The sequence below is a fragment of the Phlebotomus argentipes genome, unplaced genomic scaffold (genome assembly GCF_947086385.1).
Source record: "Phlebotomus argentipes unplaced genomic scaffold, Phlebotomus argentipes genome assembly scaffold_18, whole genome shotgun sequence".
NCBI lineage: Eukaryota > Metazoa > Arthropoda > Insecta > Diptera > Psychodidae > Phlebotomus > Phlebotomus argentipes.
Genome location: NW_026776177.1, coordinates 11,270,776 through 11,293,178, shown reverse-complemented (window position 1 = coordinate 11,293,178; position 22,403 = coordinate 11,270,776). Strand labels below are relative to the sequence as shown.

General features: G+C 43.5%; 8 protein-coding genes across 11 annotated transcripts; 2 read left to right on the top strand and 6 right to left on the bottom strand.

Moving 5' to 3' along the window:
- Positions 1-53: 53 nt before the first annotated feature.
- LOC132259527 (probable cytochrome P450 4ac1) lies at positions 54-2,037 on the bottom strand. The gene is made up of 4 exons (XM_059757194.1): positions 1,834-2,037; positions 1,651-1,760; positions 1,414-1,586; positions 54-1,279 (listed from the first exon to the last, which is right to left on the bottom strand). Exons 1-4 carry the CDS (start codon positions 1,997-1,999, stop codon positions 208-210), a joined length of 1,521 nt encoding a protein of 506 aa, XP_059613177.1. The 5' UTR covers positions 2,000-2,037; the 3' UTR covers positions 54-207.
- A 1,200-nt stretch (positions 2,038-3,237) lies between these two features.
- LOC132259159 (uncharacterized) lies at positions 3,238-13,402 on the top strand. The gene is made up of 5 exons (XM_059756711.1): positions 3,238-4,529; positions 4,799-5,154; positions 8,514-8,767; positions 11,982-12,159; positions 12,220-13,402. Exons 1-5 carry the CDS (start codon positions 3,336-3,338, stop codon positions 13,400-13,402), a joined length of 3,165 nt encoding a protein of 1,054 aa, XP_059612694.1. The 5' UTR covers positions 3,238-3,335.
- Positions 4,765-6,601, bottom strand: LOC132260863 (probable cytochrome P450 4ac1). Its single transcript, XM_059759246.1, has 4 exons — positions 6,360-6,601; positions 6,187-6,296; positions 5,936-6,108; positions 4,765-5,876 (listed from the first exon to the last, which is right to left on the bottom strand). Exons 1-4 carry the CDS (start codon positions 6,523-6,525, stop codon positions 4,820-4,822), a joined length of 1,506 nt encoding a protein of 501 aa, XP_059615229.1. The 5' UTR covers positions 6,526-6,601; the 3' UTR covers positions 4,765-4,819.
- Positions 7,454-10,684, bottom strand: LOC132260864 (Y-box factor homolog). The gene is made up of 3 exons (XM_059759247.1): positions 10,392-10,684; positions 10,059-10,338; positions 7,454-9,610 (listed from the first exon to the last, which is right to left on the bottom strand). Exons 1-3 carry the CDS (start codon positions 10,504-10,506, stop codon positions 9,127-9,129), a joined length of 879 nt encoding a protein of 292 aa, XP_059615230.1. The 5' UTR covers positions 10,507-10,684; the 3' UTR covers positions 7,454-9,126.
- LOC132260861 (RINT1-like protein) lies at positions 13,239-16,836 on the bottom strand. 4 transcript variants are annotated; one of them, XM_059759241.1, is made up of 6 exons: positions 15,792-16,142; positions 15,176-15,733; positions 14,696-15,111; positions 13,768-14,637; positions 13,492-13,695; positions 13,239-13,351 (listed from the first exon to the last, which is right to left on the bottom strand). In XM_059759241.1, the coding sequence occupies exons 1-5, from the start codon at positions 15,918-15,920 to the stop codon at positions 13,512-13,514; spliced, it is 2,157 nt and encodes a 718-aa protein (XP_059615224.1). In that variant the 5' UTR covers positions 15,921-16,142; the 3' UTR covers positions 13,239-13,351; positions 13,492-13,511. The 4 variants fall into 4 exon arrangements, with proteins under 4 accessions (XP_059615224.1, XP_059615225.1, XP_059615227.1 ...); XM_059759242.1 differs by having other exon boundaries at positions 13,269-13,351; positions 13,500-13,695; XM_059759244.1 differs by lacking the exon at positions 13,239-13,351 and adding an exon at positions 16,814-16,836 and having other exon boundaries at positions 13,390-13,695; positions 15,792-15,922.
- Positions 16,202-18,625, top strand: LOC132260862 (trimethyllysine dioxygenase, mitochondrial). Its single transcript, XM_059759245.1, has 4 exons — positions 16,202-17,018; positions 17,138-17,329; positions 17,539-18,160; positions 18,300-18,625. Exons 1-4 carry the CDS (start codon positions 16,325-16,327, stop codon positions 18,568-18,570), a joined length of 1,779 nt encoding a protein of 592 aa, XP_059615228.1. The 5' UTR covers positions 16,202-16,324; the 3' UTR covers positions 18,571-18,625.
- A 2-nt stretch (positions 18,626-18,627) lies between these two features.
- On the bottom strand, positions 18,628-21,483 carry LOC132259158 (tectonic). Its single transcript, XM_059756710.1, has 2 exons — positions 21,121-21,483; positions 18,628-20,133 (listed from the first exon to the last, which is right to left on the bottom strand). The coding sequence occupies exons 1-2, from the start codon at positions 21,481-21,483 to the stop codon at positions 18,628-18,630; spliced, it is 1,869 nt and encodes a 622-aa protein (XP_059612693.1).
- Positions 21,443-22,181, bottom strand: LOC132260866 (B9 domain-containing protein 2). Its single transcript, XM_059759248.1, has one exon. It carries the CDS (start codon positions 22,016-22,018, stop codon positions 21,485-21,487), a length of 534 nt encoding a protein of 177 aa, XP_059615231.1. The 5' UTR covers positions 22,019-22,181; the 3' UTR covers positions 21,443-21,484.
- Between the last annotated feature and the right edge of the window lie 222 nt (positions 22,182-22,403).

Sequence of the window (22,403 nt, the reverse complement as noted above, 5' to 3'; positions counted from 1 at the left end):
CTCCTCTTGTTGTACTTTTTTACTATTAATAACGAGATGAAAAATTTAATGGCTAATTTTTGCTGGTTAGCATTTAAGATAATTTATTCATCAGTGGAGTGTTTTGTGAGCATGTAAATTGCTATGTAAACAGAATTTAAACAATGAGTATTGTTACTTATCAGAAGAACGGCGATATTTTATTTATACTTCCTCAGATCAATTCGGTCACGATCGCTTTGTGAACTTGATCTTTATGGGATCTTCGGTCCTCAGCACAAGATCGGCGATGAAGACAATATCATCGCGATGAGTGATGGGAGAAAGGCGGAAGTTCATCAGGATGCTCTCGATCACCGTCTTGATTTCCAGCAGGGCGAATTTCTGGCCAATGCAATTACGCGGCCCGGCAGAGAAAGGAAGATAAGCGAAAGGATGGCGTCTCTCCACATGTTCAGGCAGGAATCTGTCCGGATCAAAGCGCTCGGGATCAGGAAATACCTCAGGATCTCGATGGAGATCGTAAATGTGGAGTGCCAGCATTGTTCCCTTCGTCACGGGGTATCCATTGATCTCCTGATCTTCTGTCAATTCTCGCGAGATGAACGGAACTGGAGGATACAATCTGAAGCATTCCTTAATCACTCGATCAGTGTAAACCATATTGCTGTAGTCTGCAATCTCCAGCGATGACCCGTTCTTCTCCCCTCTTATTGACTCTATCTCCTTGAAAACTCTCTCCTGAACAATCGGATTTTCTGCCAGACAGAAGAGAATCATCGTTATTCCAGATGCTGTTGTGTCGTGACCTTCGAAAGTGAATGTGTCCACTTCCTCCCGAATTCCCTCCACATCTATTTGGTTGTTCTTTTCTGCTGCCAACAGCGTGTCTAACATAGCATATCTCTGCTTCCTCGTGCTGTAGATATCCTCACTGGTACTTGCCACGGGAATGTTGCCCACTTCGTGCACTTGAACTCGCCTCTGCTCGATGATATTTCTTGTGAAAGAATGAATTGGCATGAGGAGTTTGTCTAACTTCTCCTTGTAGCCAAGAATTTTGAACATGAAGTCATTGGCTAGCCAAGGCTGAAGGCTTCTGTCGATAAGCAATCTGCCAATGCTGTAAATATTATTCCTATAAGCATCTGGCTCTTCCAGAGAATCCAATTTGACTCCCATTGCAGTTTCGCAGATCGTGTCCAGAGTATGTCGGGATGTTAACGGAGGAAGATTGACTATTCCTCTCTCTTCCGGGTCCAGATTAATGAGCTTCTGCGAAAGCTTCACACTTTCTTCCCTGAAAAGGAGTGGCAATAAACTTATTTATTGAATGCCTAACGTAATTTGCATTCAGTTTTATTGCTCACATACTCATTCAAAGAGAAAAAATGCATTCTCTTTGTCTATATACATAAAACCTGAAATACTCACTGAAATATCTTGAGGAACTGCTGTAGGATATTGAAATGAAAGGCTGGCGTGAGAATCCTTCGTCTCTGCGCCCACTTTGCCCCTCCGCTGATCAGCAAACCATCTCCCAAGAATGGCACTAAGAATCCGTACATAAAACTCTTCTTGGCATGTTTTGAAGAGTTTAGAATTTTCTATGGAAAAATGCAAATAAACACTGAACAATATGCATTTACAGAAACCCGTTCGAATGCTCACTTCCATATCTTCGGCTTTTATGATGTGCACATAGAGTCGCCCGAAGCCGAAGAAGGCGTAAGACTTCTGGAATGTCTCTGCATACGTGCGAAATAGGGCGAAAATGCTCACTTGCAGAATAAAAAGAAAGAAAAAACGCGAGATTGAGTTTATGATAAATGATACAGATTTTCTCTGACTCACCTCGATTGAGAGTGAGGGCAAATTTCAAGCCACGCCAGAAAGGCTTCGGATAGGGTCCACCAATGCCAATGGTGGCCGTGTAGCTGGGCAGACTCCGGAAGAACAGCTCCAGGAGGATTGTAGCAATGGCCAGAAAGGCAAAAAGACCCACCAAGAAGTGTAACATTCTCGAGCAAGTGCTTCACTTTCAATTGCAACGAAACTACTGAACAGCGAGTGTGATCTTTTCCTCGCGATCAATCCGAGTGAAAAATCTCAAGGCGATCGTGTGCCTCTATTTGTGCAATTAAAACACAAATCAGATTTTCCGTCTGGTGGAAAATTCAATTGACAATGTAGGGAATATGTATAAAGTCGATAATTCGCTACTTGAATTGAGATCATGAAGATCGGTCAAAAGGTATCTTTTGTGAGATCCACTAATAATCATGATGCAGTTTTAAATTCATCCGCATTATAATATTAAATACGTAATCACACGCGATTGCTCATAAAGCGTATGCTGAAATTTTAATAATATTCCAGCTTACTTTTCAAGATGCAAAATGTTTTATAAACAGTTTTCTTCCTCATTGGCATAAATGTGAAAGAACACTGATTCTGCAATAGCTTTATAAACTATAACCATTGGTAAACTAATTTAGGGGTTATCGATTGACCGGAAAGAATAGTTTTCTGATGAAAATAAATCATTGCAGAGATTTTACAATCAGTCCTCTTGAAACTGATTCTACATGATATGATAGTGAATACTTTACTTTATCCACTTATACGAACTGAATTGGAATGTTCTTTGACAAAGTTGTCTTGATTATTTGATATCGTAATCTGAAGTGGTCATTCTATCTCCATTATACGCTCTCTCAGATATCGGTAATCTTCGTATGACATAGAAGATTAATTTTTGGGAAATATGAGATAAGTGTGATATAAAAGATCTGTGGTCTGCACTCATCCAGTCAGTGGTTCAAAACATATCACAGTGAAAACATTTAGCACGAGAATCAAGCACAAGAATGGATGGAGGAAAAGGAGCATTTCTCAGACAATATACAGCAGCGTTTTCCGGTAAGTCGAGGAAAATCCAGTTAAATTGGCTTCCAGAGTAGTTCAAACCAGTTTGCGCAGTACTCTTAAAAAATTAATAATTAAAGATATTTATAGAGTGTTGTTTATTTCATTTAATCTCCTTATGTGTCAATTGACTAAAAAGGTAATTTAAAGTATCATTCATTGATAAACCGTGGGGGTTTTACTACCAATATCTCACTTTCAGGCACGTTAATTATGGTCACTGGAGCCGCTGTCTATGGCTGGACTTCACCAACACTGCCGAAACTCACCGCTGAAGATTCGCCAATTCCAACTACAGCAGACCAGAGTTCGTGGATTGTAGCATTCTTAGCTATAGGAGGAGTGATTGGACCCATTATCTCTTTCCTCATAGTCGACAGGTGCGTAATTCTTTGTTTTACTCACAATGGCAAGGTGTATGATAGTAAATGTTTTGCAAGACTTATTACAGATTCGGGCGAAAATTCACTCTCTTATCAGCCACTATTCCAGTAATCATTGGACTCATTCTCGTCCTTCTTGCCAATTCTCCTGAAGTATTATACGTTTCAAGGCTCCTTTCCGGTATCACTGCCGGAATGGCTTATGCTGCGATGCCCATGTACTTGGGAGAGATCTCTTCAGACAAGATTAGAGGATCCATTGGCACTCTGTTGATGGTAATGGCGTATTTTGGCATTCTCTACGTCTACGCTATAGGACCCTATGTCTCCATTAGCCTCCTGGCGTGGATTCTCATGATCCTCCCAGTCCTCTTTGTTGCGACATTCATTTGGCTGCCCGAATCTCCTTACTTCCTTCTGCTGAAAGATCGTCATGAAGCAGCAGAGAAGAGCCTCCGCTGGCTCAGGAAGAGCGAGGATGTTTCCGAAGAGCTTAAACGAATGGACGGCGCTGTGAAGAAGGCCAAGGAGAACTGCGGAACTGTAAAAGAACTGTTCGCTCGTGGCAACAGAAGGAGTCTCATCATTTGCTGGGGAATGGCCGCATGTCAGCAACTCTGCGGTAGTCAAGCTGTTATCGCTTATTCACAGCAGATTTTTGAGGAAGTTTCCAGCGGATTAGGCGGCAGTGAATCGGCGATCATCATGGCTGTGGTCCAACTCGTGACAGCTTCCTTTTCCTCATCAATCGTCGATCGCCTGGGCAGAAGACCTCTTCTGCTGATCTCCACTTCTGGAGCCACGATTTGCAACACTATAGTGGGACTGTACTTCTTCCTGCTCCACCGTGGCGTCAATATGGACGCTCATGCCTGGCTTCCAATCACAACTTTGATGATTTTCATTATCTCGTACACAATAGGCCTTACTACAGTGCCTTTTGCTCTCCTCAGTGAACTCTTCCCGACGAATATAAAGGCAATCGCCACAGCTTCATTCGCCGCGTTCACTGCTTTCGTCGGCTTCAGTGTTCTTAAGCTTTATCAGCTTGTCTCAGATGAACTCGGAATGCACGTTACATTTTGGGGATTCGCCGTCCTTACTTTATTCTTCGTGATATTTGTATATTTTTTAATTCCTGAAACCAAAGGACGTCCGCTTGATGAGATTCTCGAAGATATGAAATCGCCTTTGAAACGAATGCAAAAGAACGAACCGGAAAATGTGATGAAAAGCCTTGTAAGTGAAATATAATTGAATATCTTCCTAAAAAAAAAGTAAGCTTCTTATCAATAAGAAACATCTGCTTGTGAGGTTAAACAAATCACAATAAATAGTTGTTCTACTTTGCTTAATTAGAACTTACCTTATAGAAACCACTCAAAATTTAACCACACGCGATTACTCACAGTGTATATAAAAAATATTTATGTACATACCTATAGAATAATTTCCAGCTCTTCAAAGATGCAAATTGCTTTATAAATATTTTTCTTCTTTCTCATTAGCATTTACATAAATGTAAAAGATCACTGATTCTGCGGTCGCTTGATAAACTCGATCTTTATGGGATCTTCGGTCCTCAACACCATATCGGCGATGAAGACAATATCATCGCGATGAGTGATGGGAGAAAGGCGGAAGTTCATCAGGATGCTCTCGATCACCGTCTTGATTTCCAGCAGGGCGAATTTCTGGCCAATGCAATTGCGTGGCCCGGCAGAGAAAGGAAGATAAGCAAAAGGATGGCGCCTCTCCACATGTTCAGGCAGAAATCTGTCCGGATCAAAGCGCTCGGGATCAGGAAAGACCTCAGGGTCTCGATGGAGATCGAAAATAAGAGCCTCAATCAATGTTTTAGCGGGTACAGAATATCCATTGATCTCCTGATCTTCTGTCAATTCACGCGATATATAAGGAACCGGAGGATACAGTCTGAGGCATTCCTTGATCACTCGATCAGTGTAAACCATATTGCTGTAGTCTGCAATCTCCAGTGGTGACCCGTTCTTCTCCCCTCTTATTGACATTATTTCCCTATAAACTTTTTCTTGCACTGCAGGATTCTCAGCTAGCGAGAAGAGGATCATCGTGATCGCTGAGGCCGTTGTGTCGTGACCTTCGAAAGTGAACGTGTCCACTTCCTCCCGGATTCCTTCCAAATCGATTTGATCATTTTGTTCAGCTAACAGCAGTGTATCCAGCATTGCGTGTCTCTCTCTGCGATCGCATGTCTCATTGTTGTTAACTGTAGGCTGGTTGTCCTTGAACTTGCAACATCTCTCACGTATGATTTTTCTCGTAAATGAGTGAATTGGCGTAAGAATTTGCCACAGCACATTTTCATAGCCCATAATCCTGAAGACAAAGTCAGACCTGAGCCAAGGCTTGATGAATCGCAGAACAAGAACTTTTCCCGTCTGATGAATACCCTCTCGATAGACTTGAGACTCCTCTTGAGAGTCCAGCGTGACTCCCATTGCTGTTTCGCAAATCACATTAAGTGTGTGTTTAGAGATTATCTTTGGGAGATTCACTGGATTTTCGGCAAATTTCACTTGAGTAGTAAGTTTGGCGCCTTCTCGTCTGAAAAGGAGAAATTTTCTCAGTATGTAAAATTTAGGAGAATCTGTTATGGTATTTACTGAAAGATTTTCACGAATTGTTGAAGGATATTGAAATGAAATGCCGGTGTGAGGATTTTTCGTCTGTGAGCCCATTTTTTGCCATTACTTATCAAAAGTCCTTCCCCGAGAAAGGGAACGAGAAAGCGATAGACGAAACCTTTCTTCGCATGCTTCGCTGAACTAAGTATTTTCTGTGCATTTTTGCGGAAAAGAAACAAGATAATCATTCGAATAATTGTCACTAAATGTAATCTAACGACAGAAATCACCTCCATGTCTTCAGCTTTTATGATCCTGACGTAAGCAGTTCCAAGACACCAAAAAGCATAAGATTTTTTATAAGTTTGAGCATATTCTCGAAAACTTGTAAAGATATTCACTGAGAAGAAAATTTTTCAATATAATCACTGATTTTTTATGATCTCCTTTTTCAAATGCAAACCTCTGTTTAGCGAAAGTGCCAGCTTTATAGCCTGACAAAATGTTAGAGGAGCAGGACCTCCTAATCCAATAGAGGCTTTGTAAGATGGGAGGCTCTTTTGATACACATCCAACAACTTAATGAGTGAGCAGATCACGATAATCACTGATAGTAAGAGAACAAACATTGTGATTTCACATAGACTTGCGTGAATGAAAGTCTGTCGATAAACTGAGAAAATAGAGAAGAAAACACACGTTTTAATAGCCAGATAATTCCTGTGAGTATCTCAGCCTGTTAAATAACACATATTGAAAAAAACGACACTAAAAGTGAGGATCAAATCACTTCTCCAATATACATCAGTTAATTGTATTCAAATGAATTCGCATTTTTTGTTGCTCTTCGCAATCAACATATGCTACATCCGTACATATTGCATTTATCTTCAAATTAAATACTTGGAGACTCTCAACAGCGTTTCACGGGAGTTACTTTTCAGAGCCCATATTATAAGAATTTTAATGTCTTATTCAATTCAGTTGTTCTATAATTGGTATTTTAATTGAAAAACTCCGTAAAATCTTTTGATATAATAACCTGAAGTGATCTTTCAACACACACGATCTCTAATATCTCCGGTATCAGCAATCTTCTGGGATAGAAGATGTGTTTCGAGCAGTGTGAGATAAGCTTGTATTCCTTCAACACATGCGACTAACTCGAAATCGCTATATTGGATTTGCAGATCAAATTAAATAATAGGTAAAAATTATACTTTGATACTACTTTGATATGACATTGATCTCTATTCTATCGCGATTTAGGACCTCTTTCATCTCGACAACACATTGAAAAATATTCCAAAATACTTAGTTTCATCTTCAAGCATCGATATTTTGCAAACACGCTTGATACATCTCTTGTTTATATCATTCTTCTACTTACTTGATGAGACTTTCTACCCTGCACAAACAAGGTATGCAGCAAGAGTTCATTTTTTCATCGTTCTTTCATTTCACTATTGCGTTCCACCAAAACAAAACATTTAACTTGTAACCCGAGAGCCGTTTCGGCACTTCCAAAATTAGCAATTTTCACATTACGTCGCTTCACACTCTAGCAGTTCGAGTACTTTTAATTTAAAATACATCAAATACATCATAATTTTAAAGTGCATATTCATAGTGTGTTATTTTCCTTGCATTGTCACAATGAAACCAAATTGTAATTAGCAAACAGAATTGGATGTGACCCAAATTTATTAATTATATTGTGGTGCTTAGGTAGTTCGAGCGGAAATGCCTTAAATGTGTGTAATGTCACTTTTGGGAAAAGTCTGATTTTCCAGCTTCGAGGCGAATCTCATACGCTACACATATGTTCTTAATTTTTCTCCTTATTGATGTGGGGGAAAATGTTGAGGCGAAGTCAGGAGAATGAAAATTGTACGGAGAAAATGTAAAGTTAGTAAAAGAACAAAAAGAGGATGCAAAACCTAACTAAACACAAATACTTTATCTAATTCATTTCTCCCTACGCGGAGACTCAACCGGAATAGTGCTAAAGCTGTCCGGAGTGTTAGTAGAGACATTGAAGTACGAGCAAAACACAGTGATTTGGTGATAGAAGAAACTTAGAGGATCCTCTCGATGAGGATTTATTTCCAATAGAGGCGTTGAAGAAGACGCCTCGAAGAATTAATTACGATGATGAAGATGACAATTTCGATATAACCATGTCAGATGAATTCGGTAAAAATTGTGAACATATTTGCAATGAAATTCCTGAAGATTTGATGGTGAAGATGAGGTTATATTATGCGGAAACGCTCGATGAGCTTAAGGAGAGACTAGAGCGATATGAGAAACAATGGTAGAAGTCTCATAAGAGAAAGGCAAAAAGCATGACGATGAGAGGTCAGTGTTGGATTCAGTGGACACAGAAAGCAAGAATTGTGTGATCAAAAAGGAATCATGAAAAGCCGCAGATCAATGTGGTGATAATTCGCATGAAGAAGTTTACAGGCAGGATGATTTGCTGTTCAAATAGGAATTCAATCCAATGTGCATTGATTCCACTTGGAATATAGAGTGAAAAAATTTTGTATCAGGGATGATTCCCAGGATCGTAAGCAAGAATTGTAAAAGCAATTCAATAAAGAAATATATGCAGGCAGTGGTGCAGCCGAAAGGGAAGGGGATCCATCAGCTTCCAGGATGGAAAATACGAATGCCTTAATTCAAATTGTGACGATTGCTCGGTAACTGCAAAGTCAAATGCAAGTGATTCAAAAATGGAGGCAATAAAGACGGCATTGACGGCAGAGCATGAATTTGCTGATGAAGATGTCGTGTATAAGGAGCGACATGCCTATAAAGGAAGAGGACTTCAAGCAACTACGGCGGTCAGAGATTTCATAATGCTGTGTTTGGCAACACAGGGAAAATGACCGATGAAAGCGTGGCCGTGTGGGGGAAAATAAATTGAAACAGGGAATTTAATAAAAATAAGGAGATTTGAAGGAGTGTGAAGTTAGTAGTATGAAGTGGGAGAAAAACCTGAACAAAGAACATCTACATAAGTTTTATCCGTAAGTGAAGTATCTCAAAAATCTAATTTCTCCCTACATGTTTGTCCTCAATTTTTCTCCTTATTGATAACTCTGAAGTCGTGTCATAAATTTTGTGACTAAATGTCCCATGATCTTCACTACCTCTCTCTCTTACACTAATTGCTCACATATGTTAAGCGTGAGAATGGAGACAGGCGTACTATTAGTCACATTTTAGACGCTGCTCTCGCCGGGGCTACCATCCAGCTGAGCTGTGTGATCCGCGTTGGAGTCTTCGGGACCCCCACGGACCCCCTTAGGGCGTCCCGCTGAACGCCACTTTCCGCGTCCGCGTCTTTTGACGGGACCGCCACCCTTCACTTCAGGCTCGGGCACAGCCCGGCGCGGCGTTCCTCCCCGGATAGCTCCACGGTAGGAGCGCCTAAATAGGCGTCGTGGAGCCCCACGACCACGTGCCACCTCAGGCCCCTCGTCAGGTACCTCACGACGTCCCCGACCTCGTCCTCCCTCATAATATCCGCCGCCGCCGCCGCCGCCGCCGTACTGGGAACGACCGCGACCCCGGAAGCGCCTCACGACAGGCCGCTGAGCCGGCGTTTGCGGACCGCCATCGCTCTCTTCACTCGCCTCCGCCACAGCGTCCTTCTTGCGCCCACCGAAGTAATCACCGCCAATCCGGTTTCGGTTGCGCTGGTACCTGCAAAGTAAATTATCAATGTGTTACCATTTCTTATATTCGGCAAACAAGGATATTTCCATTCTAGAAAGATCCAAAAAAATTTCACTGAAAGAAATTATCTATTGCTGACTGAGTAATTTAGAATTTTATTAATAATTTAGGGTCATTTTCCTCTGCACTCAATATGTATTCTGTAGCTGACCCGACTTGAATTAGATGCTCTATTTTTGAAAAACGTTGGGAGAAGTGAAGCTGCCAAAATTGATATGACACATTAGAAGCATTGAAACATAACCTATTGGAATCTCATCGACTCCATGCACAATTGCCTTCCGGTGAGCCCCTGGGCGGAGAGCTCTATTTTCGTCATCCAATTTTTTGGGCACTATTTCCGACGGTATTTGGTGCAATAAAATTTCAATATTGCCCACATATGTGATGAGTAAATGAGTGTTAGAAGACATACCAGAGACGATAAGGGCGACGCTTATCAGCAGCATAAGGACTTCCGCGCACAGGCTCTCCATCGGGCCCCGTCACGTTTGCCGCCTCGTTGCCTTTATCTCCTACCACAACGTCGAACTCTACGAGCTCCCCGTCGCCCACACTGCGCACAGCCTTCTTCGGGTTGTTGCGAATGATAGCGCTTTGATGCACAAACACGTCCTCTTTGGTGTCATTCCGGTTGATGAAACCGTAGCCGCTCTTCACATTGAACCACTTCACCAGGCCTGTGACCTTTAGGGCTGAAAAACAAACGTATCAGGTAAGTGAACAGACCGCCATGTACTTTCCTTACCGACAACTTCCTTGGCCTGCTTGGTAGCCGGTTGCACAGGTGGCGCTTGCTGTGTCGCAGCAACGCCATCGCCGGATACGCTCGACGACAGAATCGGAGTATCGGAATCCGCCATTTAGGAGCTTATGAGGAAACCTGGGATGACCGGGTGTGACAGTGTTAAGATGGAAAATCACTCGCACGCGCTTCCAGACTCTCCAAATTCTCAACTCGTCCACCGACAATGCACTCTCCGTCTCACAAATGATTGACACTGACAGCTTGTCGATGCGCACCCCGTAACCCAGGTGCCTTCGTGTCGCGAAATCGTCATACGATGTTCACGGGGAGCGTCCTACAGAGCTTTCCAAACGGCGCATTCAAATCGAGGCATTGAACTAGAATTTGATTTTCTCTCGGCTTTTGATCAGCATTGCCCTAATAAGGATCCTAATAGAGAGCAATTAGACATGTCTTTTGGCGAAGATCAAAATCTGTTGATAAACAATGTCGATTATCACTTCGCATTTGTTTAGTAAAGAGCGAAACCATGAGTTTTAATTTAAGCCTGGTAGATTGTTGAAAAGCAAGATCTTTTAATAATGCAATGAAAGCTTTGATAGGTAATCTGGAATTTTAATTTGATAAGCGAAAGTGATCATAAATTACTACAGATAACAGAAATATAAACATTGTGACATCATAGCGATTTGTGAATGGAAGTCTATTGATAAGCTGAAAAAACACAAGGGGAAATAATTAAACCAGATAATCCAGATTTCAGATTATTCTAGTTGAAGTAGTAGTATAACTGAGCCTGAAATAACTTATGTTGACAGTACATAATGAAAGAAAAAACCAAATATAAGATTTTTTCTCTTTATAGTAGCTTAAATTTATTAAAATGTTGACGACAAGCACTCGCTTGCACGAGGTAAATAAACCTTTTCCTTATTTTATTTATTACGATGTATTTGCATTTTCATTTTTGCAGTTTAATGGGATTTCCTCACAAGGCCAACTTTGCTAGTTTTGCGTGACAATAAAAATGATGCAAAAAATTATTAATGTCTTACTCTTCTTACTTGATTCATCAGTGCTGCAATTGGAATCATATTTGAAAATACCATCATTTTTTGTAAGATCATTTCATATCAGAATATGAAGTGGTTTTTCGACCAACCCGTGCTTCAATATCTCAGGTATTGTCAATCTTATTTGATAGAGGATGTGTTTCGAGCAATGTGAGATAAGCAAGTGTATATAATATCGTTGATCCGAATTCACCAGTCAGTGTCTTGAGTTATTTCGTGGTGAAAACATCATTCAGAATAAGCATAAAAATGGATGGAGGCAAAGGAGCATTTCTCAGACAATATACAGCAGCGTTTTCCGGTAAGTAGATAAATTAATCTAATAAGACTAAAGTGTACTAGTTTACACTGTAAATCCTTCAAGTTCCCAAAGGACTATAAGTTCAAAGTAGATATTTATTGTGTGTTGTTCATTGCAAATTATCTCTCAATAAGTGGTTAATTGACTAAATACCTAATCTGAAGTGCCATTCATTGATAAACCGTGGGAGTTTTACTACCTGTAAATCACTTTCAGGCACGTTGATTATGGTCACCGCAGCCGCTGTCTATGGCTGGACTTCACCGACTCTGCCGAAACTCACTGCTGAAGATTCGCCAATTCCAACAACAGCAGACCAGAGTTCGTGGATTGTAGCATTCTTATCGATAGGAGGAGTGATTGGACCCATTATCTCGTTCCTCATAGTGGACAGGTGCGTAATTCCGTATTTTACTCTCAATGACAACATGTTCTGATACTAGATTTCTTGCAGAATAGGGCGGAAGATCACTCTATTATCAGCCACTTTTCCAGTGATCATTGGAATCATCCTCGTCCTCGTGGCAAATTCTCCTGAAGTCTTGTATGCTTCTAGACTTTTCTGTGGCACCACTTATGGAATGGCTTATGCTGCGATGCCCATGTACTTGGGAGAGATCTCTTCAGACAAGATCAGAGGATCCATTGGCACTCTGTTAACAGTAATGGCGAAATTTGGCATCCTCTACGCTTACGCTATAGGACCCTATGTCTCCATTAGCCTCCTGGCGTGGATTCTCATGATCCTTCCAGTCCTCTTCGTTGCGACATTCATTTGGCTGCCCGAATCTCCTTACTTCCTTCTGCTGAAAGATCGTCATGAAGCAGCAGAGAAGAGCCTCCGCTGGCTCAGGAAGAGCGAGGATGTTTCCGAAGAGCTTAAACGAATGGACGGCGCTGTGAAGAAGGCTAAGGAGAACCGCGGAACTGTACGAGAACTGTTCACTCGCGGCAACAGGAGGAGTGTTATTATTTGCTGGGGAATGGCTGCTGCCCAGCAACTCTGCGGCAGTCAAGCTGTTATCGCTTATTCACAGCAGATCTTTGAACAAGTATCCAGCGGATTAGGCGGCAGTGAATCGGCGATCATCATGGCTGTGATTCAACTTGTGACAGCTTCCTTTTCCTCATCAATCGTCGATCGCCTGGGCAGAAGACCTCTTCTGCTGATCTCCACTTCTGGAGCCACGATTTGCAACACTATAGTGGGACTGTACTTCTTCCTGCTCCACCGTGGCGTCAATATGGACGCTCATGCCTGGCTTCCGATCACAGCTATTATGCTGTTCATTATCTTTTACACTGTTGGCTTGGCCACAGTGCCTTTCGCTCTCCTCAGTGAACTTTTCCCGACCAATATTAAGGCGATCGCCTCAGCTTCTTACGCTGCCTTTGCGGGTTGCATTGCCTTTGGTGTTTTTAAGCTCTATCAGGTTGTTTCCGATAATCTCGGAATGTACGTGACATTTTGGGGATTCGCCGTCTTTACACTCTTCTTCGTGATATTCGTGTATATTCTGATCCCTGAGACCAAAGGACGTCCGCTTGATGAGATTCTCGAAGATATGAAAGCTTTGAAATCGCCACTAAGACGAAAGCAAAAGAACGAACCGGAAAATGTGATAAAAAGCCTATAAATTAATATTTTCTTAACCAAAAGTGAGGTTTTTAACAATAGGCAATAACAATTAGCATTAAGTTACCATAAAATTGTCTAATATTTTACCCAATTACCAGGAAAAGGCTTCAGAAGCAAATATCTGTCCTGCGCTCAAGAACGTCCAGTGCAACTGGCGGCATCAAATTGCCCACTTTCACTTCCCTCAGTGACTTTCGGTGACTTTCCAAATCGCTGGAATCTCTCAGAGTCTCGTGCAGAAGAATAGCAGAACCTCTGGGCAAATTCAGGAGAATACACGAGTCAGCAACGCTGCAATAAACACAAAAAGCAATCCAATTATCTACCTGGAAAATAACAAGAGGCAGAAATCACAGGTTTTACCTCTTAAATTGCAGTTCTGGCTTTCTGATGTATTGCCCGAATAGCGGGAATAGATTGCGTGTCATGTCAAATTGGAATTGAGCCGCTCCGCCCGTCGAGAACTTGGTATTCATGATCATGCTGTCGAGAAAGAAGTCATCCAGCTGGTGTGCGATGAGTCTCAGCACAATGCCAAAGACATTCGCCGAGAGATCCGTCTCCAGATTGTGCAAGCATTGCATCATTATCTGGAACATCTCGCCGGCTGTGATGCTGAGAATAAAAGGCTCCTTGGCGTTCTGCTCTGGCATTGTGACCCACAAATCGTGGCGATAGGACATGGACTTCGCCTTAATGTCGTCCACTACTCTGCCTGACAACTCTTTCACTAACTTCCTCTGCCAGTGTTCGAGCTCATCCACAGGCTTCTCAAATACCGAGTTAATCTCTTCTGCATCTGGACCGACGAGGGCTGCATGGAGGTGAAGATAGTGAACATTCTCACCCCACTCGCGCAGGACAGATGTGAGGTAGTTAACAGCGTTCAGGACCTTTGTGAAGCCGATGTTAGTGTTGTAGAGCTGCACGAGACGTCGACGAAAGTTGTCTATGAGCTCCAGCTGGAGTTGGAGGAATTGCAGTTGATGTCCTGGCTGAGACAGACTTCTGTAGCGCTCCCGAATGGCATCAAGCAGGTGTAAAAACTGATCGACACACTTGGGAATCTTCAGCTCTTCGAAATTCGATGGTTCAATGAACTCCCACGGAGAATCACCAGTCATAATTGTATCCATCTTATTCGTGGTAAATCCTCGCTCAATGTTCAGCCATTTTACCAGATACTGTGCCTGAGTGAGCACAGAAATTGCACTTGGGAAGGTGTTGGGATAGCTGAAATGGATCATTTTCATTAACCTTGGAGCCAACATTGGTTTCCTACTCGACTCACTTGAGACTATCTTTGAGATCTTGCTCAAAAGACAGCACTTCGTCTAGGAGATGGGCGAATAAGTGTTCATCTTGAGCTATCAGCTCAATCTCTTCGCAGAGCTTCTCCATCGCGAGTTGCACAAGACCTCTGACAAACTCCAGGCGAACATTGAAGTCCGCCAATCCAGCTCTCGAGGCGGAGACTTGAAAGTTCTCCCCTACGAAGATGTGATTGTCTTTTGCCCAGTTGATGATCTGCGTGAAATACCACTCCGGCTTGTCCAGTCGATTCGTTTGCTTGCTTCCCGAGAAGTGAAACTGAAAGCGCTGGCGGAAGGGCTTGATGAGAAGTTGCGTAGGATGACTGATTGGGGGACAAGTGACTCCCGGAGAAAGTACCACATGTTCAGAATTTGGGTCTCCAGGAGGCTTAATCTGCAATAAAAGACCAACAAATGGATTACAGTCAAATTGAGTTCAAGAAGTGTGATGACTTTACCAGGAACAGATGTTCAGCCAGAATGGCAAGTTTGTTCATGGAATCCTTGGAGGGATTGAGCACCTCGGAAGCATGTCCCAGATAAGGCCACCGGATCGTCTTCAGGAGGCTCTCGAAGTCCTTGGAGAACTTCTCCAGGAGGATGTCATGCCAATAGTTTGCCGTCTGATTGGCGAAGGTCTTCAGATGGTGCGCCTCAACATTCTGAAGTCGTCCAATGATGCTGTTTGAAGACTCTCTCTCGCCGCACAGGGCCAAGTAGAATCCCACGATCTTCGCCTCATCTCGTCCGCCCACGCAAGATTTCAACTCATGACTGATCTCCTGAATATCCCGCACTATCTTGAAGTACTCAAGAAGATGCGTGAGCTCACTGATCTTCTCCAAATTGTCAGCAGCACCGTCGACGATTGACGTCCGGAAGTCAATCTTCTCGTCAAGAGCTTCAGCGAAGGAGTCGATTTTCGCTATGTGACTCTCTATCCTCTCAGAGGCATTCCCAGCATCTGCGAGGGCGGTCTTTATCACTGAATTCTGAATATCATCCTCCAGGGAGAGCTGAAAATAAGGAAACGTGAGTAAATAGCGAGAAAATCGTGAAACGTGGAAGTTTCACCGTCGACCGGATGATTTGCAGTTGCTTTTCGTATTCTTTCACCAAATTTCGCGATTTGTGCAGATTTTTTATGTCACTCCCAATCTCTTGATTGATCCGCTCGATTATTCTCTCCTCGGGAGTTTTCATTTCTAGGATTTGCACGGGAAATTCAGAGCAAACAACAATTTTTACAGGCGAGCACTGAAAGCACCAACATTTTGACAACTCCTGCTCTGGTGTTTGAATTCAACGATGGTGTCATTTAACTATCAATTTCCTTTTCAGAATAATTGCATTTTTTTAAGTTGAGACTTTTTGAAAAAATCCAAGGAGATTTTTGGCTCAAATGATAGATTTTTCAAGAAAAAGTAAGGATAATTTGAAAATTGTGGAACCGCGATTTGGGGTTTATAGCAAAATGATTCAGGCAACAGTCGCTCGAGGCGCTACTTGCAGTTAGAAGTTGTCATTTCAGGAAATTGTAAACAATTTCCTGAGCGTGTGTTTATCATATTTTCTACTGTTTTCCCTCTTCATATCCTAATGCAGACATGCAGCATTACGAAAAGAAGAAGCGAGCTTGCGTGGTGCCAGTGTGCAAAGATGAGCGTTTCGATTTGGTGCACAAATTGCCGATGAACGCGGAGCGTGCTGAGGAGTGGATCCTCAGATTGGACATCCCGGATTTGCTGAAGCATTCTGTGGATGAGCTACGAAAGAGGATCTTTGTGTGCTGTCGCCACTTCCGCAAGCAAGACTATAAGAACGTAGAGTCGCGGTGTCTAAATAAAACCGCTGTACCGTCGATAAATCTGAAGTTGCTGGATAACTTCAATGTGATTGATCCCTCCGTGATGGTGCAATCCAAGCCAGAGGTCGAGGAAGTGCAACAGACAATGCAGAGCTTGGTCCAGAGAGTGCTGCCACCGGTGCAGAAGGCGAGGGCGCGACAGGAGTCCTCATCGCCGGTGAAAGTCCTTAATATGGACAGAAAGAGGACGAAGGCTGATGAGCTTGAGAAAATCTTAGAAGCTAGTTACTCTGTGGAATCTCCACCACCAAAAGCGGCGAAGGGTGACAAACAGAATCACTACTTCATCCTGCCTTGTGCTGAAGAACAGCCGCGAGCGAAAGTCACGCGGAAAGTGGACGACAGAGTGACTGAAGTACTGAAAATGTATGTGAATCTACCAGAAGTGGAAGTCGTGGAAGCTCAGCCGGATCCCAATGAGTCTCCCAGCTTGAGTGAGTATTTTTGCCACTGGCGTGATAATGTAGGTCACTGGGGCTAAAGATTATCATTCCGCGGCGTATATAAATATGTCTTCCTCACGTTCAATGCTAACGCAGTCTCAATTCGCCAGTCATGTCCAGCGAGTGTCTCTCCGTGCCGTCACGCAATCTCAAGCTCAACTACTTCTGGTTGAGGGATCACTGCCGCTGCCTGGAGTGCTACAATCACGAGACCAAGCAGCGGAGATTCAGTGTTCTCACTTTGGCGCCAGATGTGCGAGCGAAATCTTGCCAATTCAGCGATGAATCCCTGGATGTTTCATGTGAGTACACACGAGCATTAGTATTCCCACTGCGAAAAGACAAATACTGGGTTTGTTTGCTAGTTAATTAAAAGTTTACAAACCACCCTTTCCCGCCCACGCACGCAATGTCTCATTGAAATTCTCTGCGAATAACTGTGCGAGAGTGGCTTTTCCAGGATTTCAACTGAATGTGGGTGCATTTAATATTATTTACCTTCACTTCGCAGGGAGTGATGGCCATGAATCTCAGTATACCTGGGATTTTATCGAGGAACACTCTTATGAGCTGAAGAGTCGCGAATCAGGCAGAATTCTCTGGGATGCTGCGACTATTGCGAAGAGTGACTACGCTCGTGTGTCGCTGGGAGACTTTATGAGTGACGATGATGTTGCCAGGAGTGTGGTCGAAAGCCTGGTGTGTTTCGGTGTGGCGTTTGTGGACAAAGTGCCACCAAATATCTCGTGCACAGAACTGGCCATCAAGCGTCTGTTTCCCGTCCACAAGACCTTCTTCGGCGAGATGTGGTCATTCCAGAGTGGCGTGATGAAGGAGAGCGACACGGCATACACGCACGAAGCGTTGGGCGCGCACACGGACAACACTTACTTCTGCGATCCCGCAGGGTTGCAAGTTCTGCACTGCACGGAATTTGAGGGTGACGGAGGAGAGTCGCTCCTTGTGGACGGCTTCAAGGTGGCCAGGGATGTCAAGAGGAAGCACCCTGAGGTGTATGAGAGACTGTGCTCGACTGAAATTCCCTTTGAGTATATCGACGAGACGTATCATCACGCCTACACAGCGCCAGTGATTAAGAAGGACAAGATCAACGATGCTGTAGAGCAAATCAGGTGAGTTTGTGTTGCCATTTGACCTGTGATATCTCACACAGAAACAGCCAAAGAAACAGCTGTTAGGCTCCCCATTTATTATCATAATTGTTTGGTGTTTTTTACAAGGCATTAACACTTGACCTCTGTGTCTCTTTAGATTCAACCTCTACGATCGGGCGCCGATGAATACGTTGCCTTATGAGAAGATTCAGCAATTCTATGATGACATTCGTACGATGGCGCTGGAAGTGGCGTCAAAGCGAAACGAGTGGTGGTTCAAATTGACGCCAGGCACCGTGATGATCTTCGACAATTGGCGACTTCTTCACGGCAGGGCATCGTTGACGGGAAAGCGATCAATGTGCGGATGCTACATCTCCCGAACGGACTTCATGAGTGTCGCCAGGACAATGAAGCTGGTGGAGTAGTGTACGGATTGCCAGAGTAGCCAGAAGATTAAGTACAAGAGTAAATATTTCAGTATTTCAATATGTTTTAAATAACCATCCCGAAAGCCACATAAGTAGGATGGGCCATGAAATTAGCCAGGAAGCTGCAGAACTCCGCACACGATGTGTGAGATCAATGAAGGTGACGACATGAAAGATGGGCACACGGAAATCCTCGGTGATCTTGAACTGGAGATCAACTCGGGGACTAAAATCCAGACTGGCTCTCTCGATGAGTGCTTGATGACGATTTCCCGCCACTTCCAAGCGTCCAAACTGATAAAGATGCTTCGCTCTAATTATCATATTGCGGCAAGTGATGGTTTCATCGGTTGAGTCAAAAATTCCCTCAATAGAGGTGTCTGACACGCCTCTGAAATCCACTTGAATCCAGTTGCTCGTGTCATTCCGTGGATTTCCAAATTCAGACACGAAAAGCTCCTCACTGGAGAGTTGTTCTGTCGTATTGGGAAACATAAAGAGATGGTGAAGGATTTTTTCGTGGAAGTTCCTGCAAATTTCTGTGAAATTTGATTCTTGTGTGATATTTATAGAGTCTGAGAGATGAATTTCACAGGTCATCATCTTATTTTCTCCGAAATTCACACTCTCTCGCGAGGAATTTCCCAAAAAACAGACTCCTTGAGCACTTTTCGGAAGGTAGAGATGATAGTCATCGTCTTCTGACGTGCGATTCGGGTGAAAGTAGTCAATTAGGGGTTGCTGTTTGTCTTCAGAGATGTTAACACTCCTGATGTGGGTGAAAATTACGGGCTTCCCGAGCAGATATCCAATATTTCCACTTACGGTGTGACTTTGGGATTCATTGACCGTTGAGAAAATCACCTCAATTCGCTGATGATAGAATTTGTCAGCTGCTTGTAGGGTTTTTTCAATTACGAATGCTTCAATTTTCATCAAAAGTGTGAAATTATGGGTAAATTTGAGAGTGAGATCGAAGGGAAAATGCTCTGGAGATTCAGTCACATTAAATGACTCACAGTTCTGAATGTGGCCTCGAGGGCAGCGGAAAATATCAACTGATAAACAAGAATTCGATGCTTCGGTGCAGGGAATCTTTGGTCTGGGAGGAATTTCCATGGTTGCAAGCTTCGTGAGGTACTCAGTGGAGAAATTATCTTCTCTCTGCCGCAAGCAAGTGCTGTGGGCATTCCGTAGGAATTTCACAGACTCCTGCACATGGCACATTGATCCGGACAGCGACAGTGGGATTTTTATCTCATCCAAAGCGTCGTGCAATCGATACAATTCCCCTTCGGCGTCCGCTGAGACTTCTTCCAAGACGTCTGGCCAGCGGTGGATTTTCTGGATTGCCAACGACTCGTCGAATTCCTCAAAGTCGTAGCGATGCAAGTTGCTCTTGAGCACACAGAAGAGACTCGAGGAGATGCGACAGGAGGGCAATCCATGCAGAGCGTGGTAATCTTCGGCGGAAATGTACGGCTCGTGGCAATCAAACTGAGCCAGCATTTCTCCAGTGCAGTCAATATCGCAGCAGCAATCAATGTCGCAAATGTTGATCTGGAGGATTTTAAAAGAGTTAGAGTGATATTGCCATGGAAACAATGAATTTGCTCAAAGCTTATTTGATACTTTTTTAAAGTGAGCACTTGAGGTGAATTGCTAAAAGCTTTGCGTTGAAAATATGAGAAAGGAGACACTCTCTTTAGCTGCACTATTCATCTCAGCATATTTTACCATAAATTTGAGATGTGGTGCAACTAAACTTGTCGGCTAGTATTTCCTTAAAGACGAGAGGAAGATGAATTGAGTAAAATTACGCTTATGCTCATCCGTGACGAAGTGTCTTCATTGAACAAATTTTGTGGCTTTCACTCTGGGAAAATCAATAGGGAAAATTATTTTCAATCCCACATCTTATCTTCATGCTCTTGCTGGAAAAGCTCCGACTATGACTTACTCATGATATTTAAACATATTAAATTTCACTGCAGGAAGTCACACTTGAAGTCACAGGACTTCGGATAAATCAATGAATATTTAAGTGGCGCAGAAGTGATTTTCCGTTCCGCTCTTCTCCAATTTCAGGCTCATTAGCGTGGCCTAATTCAGTCTCTTGATTAGCGCGGAAGTGAGGAGATTTTTTGCTGCCAGAACTCTTAAAGCCACACTGCGAACTTTTAAATTCAACTTTTATTAATTCAAGCCCTGTTTCAGCAGCCTCACCCTGAATTCGTTCGCCGCAATTAACGTGCGAACAGAAATTCTTGGGAAGGAAAGTCGCTCACGAGCGAGTGCAAATACATTTCTTCCTTAATTAAGGCGCTGTTAATTGCAGTACAAAGGCTCATAAATTCTTAAATAAGGAGAAATATAAATCTTTAGTGGCTTTTTCCATGATATTGCGTATTTTGGGAGGAAATTTCACGGGAAAACCCATTTTCTTCATGCTTAATTTCATATACGCAAAAAAGAGGAGAATGAATAGAACTGTTTTTAGTAAATGCACTAAACTGTGATACTTTTATCGAAATGATTTAAGCTCACCTTCAAGTCACATTTGCAGTAGTAACTTTCTGATTGTTGCAGTCGCAATCTTCTCGGGATCTTTACGATTTCAGTGGCGTTTGTTGTCTGATTCTTGGCTTCTGGGATCTCCGTGGTACCTGTGGAGTTTCCAGGAGGAGCTGAAGTGGTCGTGGAGGAACTGGAAGTTGTCTGTTCCGTGACATTTGCGGGCAAAGTGTTTAAAGGTGTGGTGGAAGTGGTGGAACTAGTTGTTGTGGTCGTAGTTGAGCTTTCAGTGGTGATCACTGGGGAAATTGTCGTCCTGGACACACCAATCTTCACCAGAGCCCGATCTCCTGCCGCCACCGCGACAACCAGGAGGGCAATAAAGAGTGTCTGCATTTTAGAACTCCACTCCAAACTTCTTGAAGTTCTTGAAGATGAGCATCAACTCAACAGTCACGCTGCCTGCTGAGGAGGTCGTGGAGAGCTTGTAGCGATCTGCTGCCGAGTGGATGAGCTCCTTCCTGGCCACAGCTACGCCGCCACCGTGGAATTTCTCCCTCACGGCGTCCCACACGTTGCCTGGAGCGATCCTCCACGTGGGCACAGTGAGGCGATGCACGCCTGGACGCGAGGGCACGTGCACAACGCCGAAGCCCACTGGCCAGCACTGCTTCAGGGCGTTCGACGTCCAAATCTCCACGTGCAACTTCGGCCAGCCCTGCAGGGCGCGCGTGGACAAGTGGAGGTCCAGAGGATGCGAGAAGATTGAGCACTTTTCCACACGATTCGCGTCCGTGGCCGTTTGTCCCTCCGCCACGCCCTCGATCACCTTCCACGTCGATCCTGTCTGGAAGCTCCACTTGCAGAGGAGATTCTCCTCCTCGAAATCCCTGGCGTCCAAAATCTGCCCGATTATGTGCAGCTCGGCCATTTACTCTGGCTGTCCTTCTGTTGTTTAGCGCCGTCTCCAGGCGACCGAGCGCGCGCGAGGGGACGGGCAGGTGCTCCTGGTGAGTGCCGCTGACAGTGAAATATTCCGTGAAATTTGCTACCCAGAGAGATTAATCACACTCGCGCTCGCAATTTACAGTAAAAGGGGAAGACTGAGAAATGGTAGAGGATATTTCTTGCTCCGGGAAATTAGCTTTCTTTGCAGAGGACGAAAAAAACAACAACAATTGTGTTACCTGGAAAGTCTTGCCTTTTGTGCAAAAAGCATATCAATAAATAAGTCTTGTTGCAGAAAATCCTTAAAAGGTGAACCGCGACGCAAATTGAAGTGGAGAATTCCGTGAATTCCTCATTCCACTGGTGCG

Coding starts and splice junctions, on each gene's coding strand:
- LOC132259527 (XM_059757194.1), bottom strand. CDS start 1,999: ATGTTACACTTCTTGGTGGGTCTTTTTGCCTTTCTGGCCATTGCTACA. Junction 1,761..1,833: donor TGCCCTCACTCTCAATCGAG/GTGAGTCAGAGA, acceptor TTATTCTGCAAG/TGAGCATTTTCGCCCTATTT. Junction 1,280..1,413: donor CAGTTCCTCAAGATATTTCA/GTGAGTATTTCA, acceptor ACTCCTTTTCAG/GGAAGAAAGTGTGAAGCTTT.
- LOC132259159 (XM_059756711.1), top strand. CDS start 3,336: ATGTTTTGCAAGACTTATTACAGATTCGGGCGAAAATTCACTCTCTTA. Junction 5,155..8,513: donor CTCAATCAATGTTTTAGCGG/GTACAGAATATC, acceptor AAATATATGCAG/GCAGTGGTGCAGCCGAAAGG. Junction 12,160..12,219: donor TCGTTCCTCATAGTGGACAG/GTGCGTAATTCC, acceptor GATTTCTTGCAG/AATAGGGCGGAAGATCACTC.
- LOC132260863 (XM_059759246.1), bottom strand. CDS start 6,525: ATGTTTGTTCTCTTACTATCAGTGATTATCGTGATCTGCTCACTCATT. Junction 6,297..6,359: donor GGCACTTTCGCTAAACAGAG/GTTTGCATTTGA, acceptor TTTTCTTCTCAG/TGAATATCTTTACAAGTTTT. Junction 5,877..5,935: donor CAATTCGTGAAAATCTTTCA/GTAAATACCATA, acceptor TCTCCTTTTCAG/ACGAGAAGGCGCCAAACTTA.
- LOC132260864 (XM_059759247.1), bottom strand. CDS start 10,506: ATGGCGGATTCCGATACTCCGATTCTGTCGTCGAGCGTATCCGGCGAT. Junction 10,339..10,391: donor GCAGGCCAAGGAAGTTGTCG/GTAAGGAAAGTA, acceptor TTTGTTTTTCAG/CCCTAAAGGTCACAGGCCTG. Junction 9,611..10,058: donor CGTCGCCCTTATCGTCTCTG/GTATGTCTTCTA, acceptor TTTACTTTGCAG/GTACCAGCGCAACCGAAACC.
- LOC132260861 (XM_059759244.1), bottom strand. CDS start 15,920: ATGAAAACTCCCGAGGAGAGAATAATCGAGCGGATCAATCAAGAGATT. Junction 15,734..15,791: donor TGCAAATCATCCGGTCGACG/GTGAAACTTCCA, acceptor CCTTATTTTCAG/CTCTCCCTGGAGGATGATAT. Junction 13,696..13,767: donor CCAGAACTGCAATTTAAGAG/GTAAAACCTGTG, acceptor TGTTTATTGCAG/CGTTGCTGACTCGTGTATTC.
- LOC132260862 (XM_059759245.1), top strand. CDS start 16,325: ATGCAGCATTACGAAAAGAAGAAGCGAGCTTGCGTGGTGCCAGTGTGC. Junction 17,019..17,137: donor CAATGAGTCTCCCAGCTTGA/GTGAGTATTTTT, acceptor TCAATTCGCCAG/TCATGTCCAGCGAGTGTCTC. Junction 17,330..17,538: donor TGAATCCCTGGATGTTTCAT/GTGAGTACACAC, acceptor TTCACTTCGCAG/GGAGTGATGGCCATGAATCT.
- LOC132259158 (XM_059756710.1), bottom strand. CDS start 21,483: ATGCAGACACTCTTTATTGCCCTCCTGGTTGTCGCGGTGGCGGCAGGA. Junction 20,134..21,120: donor ACTGCAAATGTGACTTGAAG/GTGAGCTTAAAT, acceptor AAAATCCTCCAG/ATCAACATTTGCGACATTGA.
- LOC132260866 (XM_059759248.1), bottom strand. CDS start 22,018: ATGGCCGAGCTGCACATAATCGGGCAGATTTTGGACGCCAGGGATTTC.